The 12,037-nt window shown below is 47.6% G+C and overlaps 1 protein-coding gene across 1 annotated transcript in view; it reads right to left on the reverse strand.

Moving 5' to 3' along the window:
* SORCS3 (sortilin related VPS10 domain containing receptor 3) overlaps positions 1–3,844 on the reverse strand; it is a 2,496,310-nt gene extending 2,492,466 nt beyond the window's left edge. Inside the window, exon 1 of the mRNA XM_085603452.1 lies at positions 2,464–3,844. Within this exon, the coding sequence (XP_085459578.1) occupies positions 2,464–3,234 (771 nt within the window). The 5' untranslated portion in view covers positions 3,235–3,844. The remainder of the gene's footprint in view (positions 1–2,463) is intronic.
* Positions 3,845–12,037: the final 8,193 nt, after the last annotated feature.

A 12,037-nucleotide genomic window follows, 5' to 3' on the forward strand; every position in this document is an offset into this window, starting at 1 on the left:
TTAAACAATGTTCTGTTCGATGCGGGAAACAGTTTATTTAAAAAAAAAAAAATAATGTTGCGCCTAGAGTGCACAATCTCTAGTTTGCATAGTTATATGTGCAAATCATAAAACAGCCAGCATGTTTTCTCGGCATAGTGCACTTGCTATATAAAGGGTGCATCTTAGCGCCAAGAGGCCCTCTAGGATAAACAGTGCGTTTTACAAAATCCCCCAAAGTCACATAAATCAATCATTGTATATTGCTTTTCAAAAACAATATTTGAATTTATAACGCTTCACCCATACTGGGAATTCTAGGTGACCAGTTGCAAATTGTTTGAGGTTGCAGCGTGTTGCTTGTTGGACAATGGGCTAACTATGCATGCCCAACTGGAAGGAAAACAAGGGTTAGCTTTGATGGTTCAGTACAAATACCAACTGGAAATCAAAAATATCACTAATCCATAATAAAATGTAAAAGTAAGATTATACATTCAGGTCAGTAAATCTCCCATATTCCAGCACGGCCCAGTGGCAACCATCTGTAACTGGTCAAGTGGAAATTCCACTAGGGATGCCCTGTCTATGGGCTTAGTCACTGATAAGTGGATGCCAATAATAAGACTGTTAATTACTTTGCATTGACTGATACACATGCACCGCTGTGTTATCAGACTGGTGGCGTTGTGTTGAAATGCATATGCGTCCCTAAAATGTTTTTGAGGGAAGCAATGCTCCATTAACGGTTTGTTTTTTTGTTTTTACTATTAGTTGATGTTTGTTACCCGTTTTTATCCAGTATGTAAACAATATCAATTATAGCGGACAAAGATTAGCCAGAAAGCACTATGTGGCTCCTATAACCCGGTTGATCACAGCAGGATAGCTTAGCCAGTGCGACAGGTAGCCCGCCTTTGTGCAAACACAGAAGAGTGTGCCTGTACAGAGTGTACTGTCACTGAAACGCCTCGAAGAGCTCTCATATTTGGGATAAGAGAACGGAGGCACCGAGGTATAGCATGACTTGCCGAGGATCACACAATTTGTTCTAATTGCTCCAAAGTGTTTTATTCCAACTGCTACAAGATCTATTGGGTAGGCTTCGGGTTTTTCATCACTTGACTGAAACGTGTGATCGTGGGCGAGTCCCACATCTACCACAAACCGGGAGCTACCAGAGACCAGGAACGGTGCATCCCATGAGCCCTAACTGGCAAGGATACCTTAGCTTCCAGAAAACGGGAAAAGACAAGCCGAATTGTTTTGAGAACACTTCTCGGGTTCAGTTGCTCTGTGTTGCTCCGTGACCGTTTTCCATCAAGCTCTAATACTCCGAGGGAAGCATTGAAATGAGAAGTTTCTATTAATCTTGGCCATAATGAGCGCATCTCGGTGCTCGCAGTTCCACCTGCAGTACTTTCGCCTTTTATGGAGAGCCATAAATAGCGCTTTTATATCGCGTTATGATAACAAGCACCGCTCTTTACGAGCGTGCTCGGGCTGAAATAAAGCAGGGCCCGCCGTAACACTCGTTAAAATAACATTTCTTCTTTTACACGGCTGCCAGGAAGCGGGAGTCGCAAGGACTGGCTACTCTTGCAGATTTCAAGGGCGCCACCTCTTGATTATAAAAGAATACAAATAAAGAAGCTATTTTATTTTTTACTGATTCCTTAATGTATTTCTAATGTACCGTGTAAGGTCGGGGGAGTCGCTAGGGGAAAAGTTATCCTGTTTGTTTTTCACACTTCGGGCGGATTGCCGCAGTTTACGTTGATTTGTTTTTACTTTCTTTTCCACTCACGGTCTGTTGTGGACGCTGACACTGTAAGCATTATTCCGGGAGCCGCTGTGGCGCGAGATCGTCTTGAGCAGCCCAGGTGCAGGCTGCGCGCGCACAGCAACACCCCATCCGCCCCCCCCCCCCCTCTCATTCTGGTACAAGCAGAGCAGATAACTCACCCTGACACATGCTCACAGGCTCTGCTTGTCCCCTCTGCGAAGAGAGCTCCCAGCAGCCAGTGCCACAAGCTCCATCATTCTGCACTTTCTGTCAGTATCGCCTACGTCACGACAAAACCTCTGCTGTTGGTTATTGAAGTAATAAATGACATTTGCATGGTCTTCTCTGAAAAACTACACATTACGGCATTTGTACTGCGGTGTGTCTTATGTAGAAATTGTGAAAATACTGCCAGAGAGAGATACTGGGAGGCAGAGCAAGCAGTGGCAACCAGAAGGGAACTAGTTGAAAGAGTGAGGGGGAGAGAGAAGGGTGAGCGGGCGGGAGAGGGGAGTGGGCGAATGGGGGGAGAGAGAGGGAGAGACTAAGAGAGCGAGCGAGAAAGGGGAGAAAGAGAGGGAGAGAAGGAGAGAGAGAGATGGAGGCAGGAAGGTAGACAGGGATGCCAGCAGCTGATTTTAACAGGTGACTGATGCCCTCTGAGGTCAATAGTTTTGAGAGCACGTGAGAGTACTTACGCTACTGTTGTGTCCACCAGACCAGTGCACCATGGCTTGGTTGTGGGCTGAGTCACCAGTCAGGGCAAAGCTGGTGCTGCTGAGCCGGAGCTCCTCAACCCTGGCCCTGCTCGTGCGCCCCTCCTCCTTGGACCCCTTCAGGTCCGACCTTCTCACTTTCTGTCCGTCCGTGATGGAGCTGCTCTCACTGCCCCCTCCGAACTCCTTGCTCTCCCACCTCTTGCTTCTCTTGGCTCTCCGTCTTGGGGTTCTGCTTCCCCCCACTTCCATTGCCCCTGGTGCGACCCTGGGCACTTGGGCTGCGCTCCGGTCCGACTTCCGTCCTCGTGAGGGCCCCACCAAGGCGGCGCTCAGTGTATGTCTGTGCAGGACAGAAGTTGCCGGTTCCGGTTCAGTGTTCTTGGCATTACCTCTGTAGCTCATGCCATCACCCCTGCTCTCCCGGGGGTCACTTGACTCGGGTCCGACGGCCATATATCCACTTATCCCAATTCCAGGGAGTTGAAGCCCTTCAACGCTATCCGTTTCCTGGCTCCCGCTTCGACCCCCCTCCCTGCCCCACGCTCCAGCCTCGCTCTCATCGGCTCCCCCAAAATACCTCTTCTGCCTTGTAAGTAAGGGGGAGATCACACGGTGCTGCAGTCCGACTTGAAAATGACAGGATCTGCAAGAAATGCCCCCATTGGAAATCCCACAGGTGCCCAAGAAAGCCAGTGCCCAGAGCAGTGCCAGACGGTGCCAGGCTGGGCGGGAGCCAGCGCTTCCCTCCATGCTCCCGGGGGTTCAGTCCTTCCCTTGCTGCCTGCTGGTAGCAAACGGAACCCCGTGTCAGTAGGGTCTCGTCCCCGCTTCTCTCTTTTTGTGTTAGCGGAAACGTGTCTTTGAATGAAATTGTTCGGGCTGGAGGGTCTGCCGGAGCCGTGTTGCACGTGGAGGAGGAGGGTGGAGCTGGGCGAGCGCCAAGGAGCGGGTGAAGCCCAGTGAATTCACCGCAGCTGCCTCTCAAGCGGCATCCTCCTGCGGACTGGCACTGCCCCCTCTGCCAAAATCCACTGTGCGCTGCTTTATTGGTAGATAAGTCCACGAGCAGCACGAAAAACTTATAGGGCTCAAGAAAAGCCGTAAAGCAGAGGAGACCCTAAAACACTTAAGTGATCCCTCGCTGATGGCTCCAGTGTGCATCCAGGTGTGGTTTATAGCGCAGTCACATCTGGGTGGCAGCAGACAGCCCCGTGCCCAGTAGAAACCCTTGTGCCTTCTGCCATCTGTCCTTTCTGTTTCAGATTTTACACGCTCTGAGGCGGGAATCCGCCGCTTCAATCCTGCTGCAGCTGCGAGGAATTCCTTAGGAGATCTCGCCTGAGCACTTTCAGCACCCGCTGTCCAGGGTCCTGACTGCCAACTTGTTTCCTCGCAGCACTGAGACTGTGGGCAGGCACGTTAGCAGTTCCCTCCTACACCAGGCCCCCCTGCCGCGCCCCTCTGCATGGTGTGTTATGTTCTCTCTCCGTCCCTCACACAGGGCACTGTGTGCCTCTCGCAGCTCTGCAGGTTCCTGCCTCCGTGCCCGCTCTTCCCGGTATTCAGCACAGCACTGGTGTGCTGCTCGCAGTCCCGCCGGTGCGTGCCCTCACGGGAGTTCTCGTCCTTCTGTACTGAGCCAGGTGAATGCCTCTCTGTGTGCTCTCCAGACACACGCAGCGCCAATACCTCGCCGAGCTCTATCGATATAGGCAGCGCCAATGCCTCAGTGTGCTCTCCCGATGCACGCGGCGCTAATGCCGCTCTGTATGCTCTCCACACACAGAGCTACCTGTCTGTGCTCTCCAGAGACACACGGATGCATCTCTGTGTGCTCTCAATGCCTCTCAGTGTGCTCTCCCAATGCACGCGGCGCTAATGCCTCTCTGTGTGCTCTCCAGATACACACAGCGCTACCTGTCTGTGCTCTCCAGAGACACGCGAATGTATCTCTGTGTGCTCTCCCAATACACCCAGCGTTAATACCTGCCTGTGCTCTCCCGCCACACACAGCGCTACTAGTCTGTCCTTCCACTTAGAAGCAGCGCTAATGCCTCTCTGCGCGCTCTCAGGACACACACAGCGCTACTTGTCTGTGCTTTCCAGATACACGCAGTGCTGATGCCTCTCTGTGTTGTCCAAAAACACGCAGCGCTAATACCCCACTGTGTGCTCGCCAGATACACGCAGCCCAATACCACCCTGTGCTCTCCAGTTACACGAAGAGCTAGCCACGCTCTGTGCGCTCTACTGAACACCCAGAGCAGACGCGCATTTGGCAGGTAAGAAGGATTTTCCACACTGTGTGTGCTACTGGGGCTTGAACCACCCCTGCTGTTGGTGGATTGGCCCTCAGCCCCCCCCCCCCCCACGCCTTTATTCGGGACTTTGAATTATTATCACCCTACACTCTCAGCTCATAAGTACCAGCAAAGTCAAGAGCGACTAGACCCCCGCCTTCCCAGGGCTTCCTGAACTCTCAGCTTTGGAGACTTTGCCCAACAGTTCATTGCCCCGCAGATCTAGCGGCCGCTCCCAGCCTGTCTCCGGCAGGTGGGTTCAGTCTCTCTGCTGGTTCCCCGCAGGCAGACACGAGCTGAAGCGTCCCACTCTCTGAGAGGCCACGGAGGCCTCGCAGGCGAGTGCCTGGGGCTGCTGGCACAGCACAGTGCCCTGCAGCCGGTAGCGCCAGCTGCAGCGGCCTGGGAGAGAGGGTGCAACTCTGCTTCGATCCCTCCTCTCTCCGGCGGCTCCAGGGGCTTTCTGGAGGGAGAGACCACTGGTCTGAGCAGCCGCTTTTTAAGGGAACTCTTTAGAATGCAAATATACATCGACAGCGATACATGAATATACTGTTTTGTAAAGTGTCTAGAGAAAACAAGAAGAAAAATGCTGGATCTGCCGCAACCGTCTGATATTCCTATTGGAAGCAATAACGTGAAAAAGAATATAATACGCACTTGGGGCCTCTCCATTGCTTACAGACACTTTGTGTAATGACTCGAGGGCTGTTATTGTGTTGTATTACCACAACCACCTCATGCTGAGATACCAGATCCACGTTTATTGAGGGTTTGTACTGGCGTTCATGTGGCACAAAAAGCAGGGACAATCAACTTCAAAGCTGAGAAACTATATGGCACCAAAAAATGACCATGACACAGCACTGACACCCCTTTGAGCTGCCTCGTGTCAAATGTATGCAAATGGGGCATTTCTGGGGTAAGGCAGTCTAAAAACCTTAGCTATTGGTGCACGGCCAGAACTTTCATCTGGCTTTGCACCAAATCCTAACAACACTGCCTGATGTATCTAGATGTACCCGTGTTTAACACTGAAGCAGACATCTTACATGTCCATCCTCTGTATGGTGGTACACATACAGAGAATTGTAGCAGAGGGTTGTACCTTCATTAGAAATCCTATGCTAGACACTAAAGCACAAGGCTCAGCATCACCTTGAAAATAATTTTTAGCATAAATCTGCCGAAGAAATCATCAGTGGGCAAGTCTTATTTAATATGTTGATGTGTTATGTTTAATCCTTCAGGCAATGCAGCACTGCACATTTTCACTCAGCACTCTGTTGCCTGAAGGACCATACATCTAGGCCTTGGTATAATGCTTGTGTGTGTATCTCCATGCATGTAGTAGTAGTAGTATAAATCTTTATTCGGTTATAATGAGACAATAATAACCACAAAAGTACATACATAAAACATATCAACAAAAGTGTGCATTTTATAAAAGGCTCCTTATAAAAATTATTTACTCAAGGTTCACTCTATGTTTAAAAATACATTTTAAAAATGTGCTTACGCATTTCGTAGTCAGCGCGGAATTTAGAGATTGTAGATACAACATAGCAGGACGACATCTTCTAAAACCAAGGGTTCTCAACAACGGTATTAACCAGAGATTGCGATGGGGAGAATAGTATTTGCAAAACAATACGGTATGCATGGTTGTTTGCTCCGAGATCTCGTCACAAGGGCATAGTGGTAAACCCTCGTTCCAGTTTGGTTTTTTGGGGAAGGCTACAAGCTTGTGAAAGAGATTCAATCTGAATTGTGTCAACAGGAAACGTTCAAATTGTGACTCAACGTGCACCAGATACGGTTCCATTTCCAAAGTGGTCATGACTATTAAAGAATGTCGAACGGATGTTTTTCTTATCTGGTTACTCAGCCGGGATTCTTCCATGTAGCTGAGGGCCTTTATTTTTAAATCATTCTTTGTTATTTCTGCAATTAATTCGGGGTTGATAAAATATTTTTTGAGGCCAAGATCTGTGAGGAAATTTTTCACATAAAGCAGCCACTCAATTTTCCCCATATGTTCTAGGGACATACAGTCGGCCACTATTTCTTTTGTGAATGAATTGTCCGTTGACGTCCAGATACGGCGCCACAACAAAAGAGGTTGAATCTTCACCAGATCTTCTATATGGGGAATTCCGATTTCTGCATGGCAGGCATAGGTCGATGCTTGCTTCGGTGCCATCAAAAGAAATCGGATAAATGTGTTCTCTGCTACCTGCAGAGCATTGGTATGTTTGTGACCCCAAAGGCCCGCCCCGTAGAGAGCAGTAGAATGGCACTTGGCTTTGTAAATGCGAATAAGCTCTGGTGGTGGTCTCTTTCCGAGCTTCTGGGAGAACTTTATAAGAGCGATTATTGCTCGCAAAAGTTGATGTTTGCGAGCTTCAATGGCTGCTTTCCAGTTGAGTTTGTCATCTATCATGACCCCAAGATATGGATATTGTGTGGTTGAGTCGATTCTCTCTTTATCCAGACAGATGGTGGTCCTTTCCCCTTTCTTTCCCTTTCCTGCCACCATGACATATGTTTTCTTAATGTTTATTTTAAGGTCCAGCCTAGCCATAAAGTTAGAATATCTGTCTAGAGCTTTCTGGAGCTCTCGCGGAGTGCGTGCCACTATTACAGCATCGTCTGCATATAAGAGCGCGGGGACGAGGCGATTTTTTACTCGTGGGAGGTCCTGAGCCCCTCTCAACATCTCAGCTTCGAGACTGTTAGTATAGAGAGAAAATAGAAAGGAGGCCAGGACACAACCCTGCCTCACACCCCGCTCTACCCTGAAAGAGTCGGATAGTTCGCCCTGTGTTCCAAAACGAACCGTCGATGAGGCATTGGAATAGAGTGCACGGAGGAGGTATATTAGGTCAGAGTCTATGCCCATATCTGCGAGCACTGACCAAAGTTTCGAGTGGGAAACGCAGTCGAATGCCGCAGAAAGATCCACATAGACCATGTATAACCTTCCTTGCTTTGCTGATACATATTTTCCCACCAATAGTGATAGGTTCAGTGCCTGTTCAATTGTTCCGAACCCCTCTCTAAATCCAAATTGGATATCAGATAGGATATTGTGATCATTTACCCATTCCTGGAGGCGCTGGAGAACCACTCTACCCAGGATTTTCCCAAGCGAGTCCAGTAATGAGATTGGCCTATAGCAAGTCACATCGTCCCTATCTCCCTTCTTAAATATAGGGACCATAATCGAATGGGTCCAGGACTTGATTAACCCGCACTTCATTACTGCATCAAACACTCGTTTTAAAATTGGAGCCCATAAATCTAGTTGAAACTTAAAAAAATCAACAGGTACGCCATCAGGACCGGGGGCTTTTCCGCGTTTACTTTTTTTGATAGCGTTTGTAATTTCATTAATATCGAAGTTTAAAAGAATTGGGAATATACTATTTTGTGGGGTCTGTTCACTTTCTTCTAATGGTTCAGTTTCTGATGTTTTCCCAAAAACTTTAGAAAAATGATTTACCCATGTTGGGCCGTCGATTGCTACCTCTATTATGGGCTGGTCGCTGGGATCGTTCAGAAAGGGGGTCTTTACGACTTTTCAGAACTGCTCGCTATTTCTACTCTGCGAGCTCTCATATAATTGGTCCCAGAGCGCTTTTTTCAATTCTTGTTTTCTGGTTTTACAAGCTAGTCGATAGGACCTCCTTAAAGTACGAATCTCCTCTTGATCCCTTACGGATTTTGTTAGTGCTTTCTTTAAGGCTTTATGCGCTGAAGTGCATTTATGGTCGAACCACCCTTTTTTCCCGTCCCTATACCCTTTCTTATTGCTTGTTAGAGTGTCCCTTGCTTTCTCCATGATTAGACCAAAATTGTGAAGAAGATCTTCTTCACTGGTGTCAGTGTCCAAGCACTTCACAATTGCGGGATATACCGCGTGGACTACCTTATTCGTTATGGCTGCTGGGTCTATCTTTCCCCAACCTAAGGCATAACCATTTATTCTTGTAAGGTATATATTATTCTGGGTGAGAGCAGTCATCATTAGTTGGGGTGTAAATTGCACCTGACCAATAACCAGTTCAAAGGCCAATGCTAAATGATCACTTAGGGTGTTGGTTAATAGTCTGAAGCTCTGAGCCTTATTCTCAAGAGTTACTGAGACCAGTATATAATCGATCGTCGACTCCCATCCCCTACCCAAATATGTAGCCTGTGGTTTCCTGGTGGCAGTATTAATTTCGTTTAAAATCACTAGACCAAGTTCTGACATTATTTCATTTAAAAGGTCTCCTACCTTGGTATGGCAGAAATGAATCATGTTATTTTCTGTTTTTTCTGTCATGCCACAGATATTGATGTTTTTTTTGTCGCAGGGGTGGTGGTTAAAGTCGGCACACCACACGATGCTAGAGACATCTAGTCCTTGCGTCTTTTTAGTCAGAGTTGAAAGTTTATTGCGGATAGACCCAAGTAGATCTACTCTCTCACTTTCTGGTAAATTATCGTACATATTTACCAGAATTAATGTCCCGTTCTTCGGGAATGAGAGTTTCAGTGTCTGGTAGTTAGGAAATAGGCCAAGAAGCGTTATTTTTAATCCCACTATAGTATTTTTTATAAACACCGTCAGACCCCCCTTAGCCCTTCCGTGAGCACTTGCCACTGCCGGTGTGAAATAAGTTATATAGCCTAGCAGGTGCTGTTCATTAACAGACCATGTCTCCTGTACGCAGATTATAAGATAGTTCTCGGCAAAGTCAAGCAGACTCCCGTTCATTATTTTTGTACATAGGCCAGCAATGTTCCATGACATGATATTTATTTTTAGGTCATTATTTGTACATTTATTTGTACGGGCTGCCTCTGCAACTGGTTGGTACTCTACGTCTCCCTTCTCCAGAACTTGATAAGCACAGGTATTCCCCTGAATAATAGTATCGGGTCCTCTAGACGATGTTAAGATGACTATTGGGTCAAGATTACTATTTTCCGTTATTTGCGTTTCTGAGCTATTACTTCGAAGAACAGTGTCATCGGATGTGTTTTGGTTTTCTATGATTGGTTTTTGTAGTCGAGCCTGTTCTACAGAAAGTCAATCTACATTTTCTAAATCAGTCAAGACTGAATAGCGGTTTTGAGTCGGTAGATTAAACCTGGGAAATACTTCGGAATGGTAATTTTGAGGTAGATGATGAGATGGGTGATTTGGGCGCTGGAATAAATGTTGATCGTTAGTCAAGCACTTCCCCATAGGGTACGAGTTAAATGAGTAGTTGCGGAAATTTTGATGGGGAATTTGCTGGTCTACTTCTCTCCAAACTGGGAAGGGATTTCTTTCGGGATAAGATTTAGAGTGAGAAACCAATTCCCGTGGATAGAAGTAGTTGACATAGTGCGTCGTAATAGCGTCCCCCCCTCTGGCTTGATACCAGTCTCCAATGCATCTCACAGCTCTGTGATCCCTAAAATTTATTATTATTGCGTCCCCCTTCTTTTCTTTAGGTCTAGTTCCCACCCAACTGGTGCGTCTCACCATTAAAATTTCCCCGTTTATATCAGCGGGAAGTGGTCGGTTATGATTTAGCCAATACATGATTTTATTTTTTAGAGCGTAGAAGTTCTCTCTCGTACCCTCTGCCAGTTCAGGTACCCCTGTCATAACAATGGTATACGGGGCTGATTCTGGGGGTAAATCCACCCTTCTACTTGGTGTAATATTCTCGAATTGAGTTGGCCTTACATCTTTTCTATTAACCATGATGTCTTTTTCCTCCCTTCTTATTTCTTTATCTTTAAGTGGGGGGATGGTTTTACTTATATCAGTAATTTCATTGGGAGGTTTTTCCGCTGATTTCCCACCCAGGGCGGTGCTCAATTTCCTGTACGTGCCACTAGTTGGTGGTTGTTCTGACACAGTGGGGTGGGGAATCACTAGAGCAGTGGTGCTGGTTTTATTCTGGTTTTTTAGTAGTTCAGAGAGGGTCAAATTATTCCCTTGAATTTGTTTGCCCAAGTCGTCCAAATGCAAACTTATTAATCTTGTCCTCTCTAAGAGAGGAAGTAGAAGAGACTTAATCAAAGTCTCCATTTTAGTGAATAAGTCACCCATTAAATCTTGATCAGCGGGAATTCCTATAGTGTTAGTGCTAGAGAAAAGGTTGTTTGACACTGCTGGACCATTAAGAACAGAGTGCTGCACGGGGGATCCAGTCTTCTTCTTCTTGGCTACATGTGTTTTAACGGGGGGGCCTCGTCTCTTTTTTGGAGTATGTCTAATCTCGTGGGTTTTTTTAGTCGATGGTAGGGAGATATCCAAGTTCGGTGAAACTGATAGCCTGGATGAAGTTAGGGTACTTAGATGGTCCGACGGGTTAGACACACCTGGGGAATTTGTTGGGAGGATTATTACTTCCTCGTTTTCAGAGGTAGTGACCATTCTCTCAGTTGTCACCCCTGGAGAGAGTACCTTCCCGATTGATCCCAATGAGGAGCGTTTGCCAGTTAGCAAGTCAAGGGATAGGCGCTTTTCGGTATCCGCAATTTCTTTCTCCAGAACAGTAGACACTCTTTTAAAAAATTGATCTATTGTGCCGGAGACAGGTCCCTTAGAGGTGTTAACAATTAGGGTGCGTGTTTTCCCTGCTTCTAAAGACATGGTAACTACCCGACCAGCAATAGTGCTGTAAAACAAACCCCAAAAACAAGTTCAGTTTGAAGTGTCAATACAGTACAAAAAATAGGAGGTGCAAAGGGCCGTAATTATAGGAGAGTATGACATTTACCACACAGTAGAGGTTAGTGTTGTGGCCCGTCCCGTCCTCAGGCGCCCTCTGACGGCCTCAGACGGGCCGCTCTTTGCCCGGTCTTCGCCCTGGGCGCGTCCCGCTGGCGCGTGAGAGCGGGAGTCTTATAAAGTAGTAAGAGCAAAGAAAGAGGCGGGGCAGGGAAGAGGAGGCAGGTGTGCGAAGTAAACTAGCCGGCAGGCAGGCACCCTGGTCCTCGCAGTCCCGGTCTTGAAAGCCTCTCCAGCGTCCTCCCTGGATACAGCACAGCGTCCACGCCACTCGAGCGAATCAGGCAGGGATCAGACCAGTTCCAAGATGCACAGGTCAGTGGCAGCGAGCGGCACCCGGGCAGCGGGGGCCGCGAGAAGTAATATAGTGGCAGGAGGCGGGGCAGGGAAGAGGAGGCAGGTGTGCGAAGTAAACTAGCCGGCAGGCAGGCACCCTGGTCCTCGCAGTCCCGGTCTTGAAAGCCTCTCCAGC

The sequence above is a fragment of the Triturus cristatus genome, chromosome 1_2 (genome assembly GCF_964204655.1).
Source record: "Triturus cristatus chromosome 1_2, aTriCri1.1, whole genome shotgun sequence".
In the NCBI taxonomy this organism is placed as follows: Eukaryota; Metazoa; Chordata; class Amphibia; order Caudata; family Salamandridae; genus Triturus; species Triturus cristatus.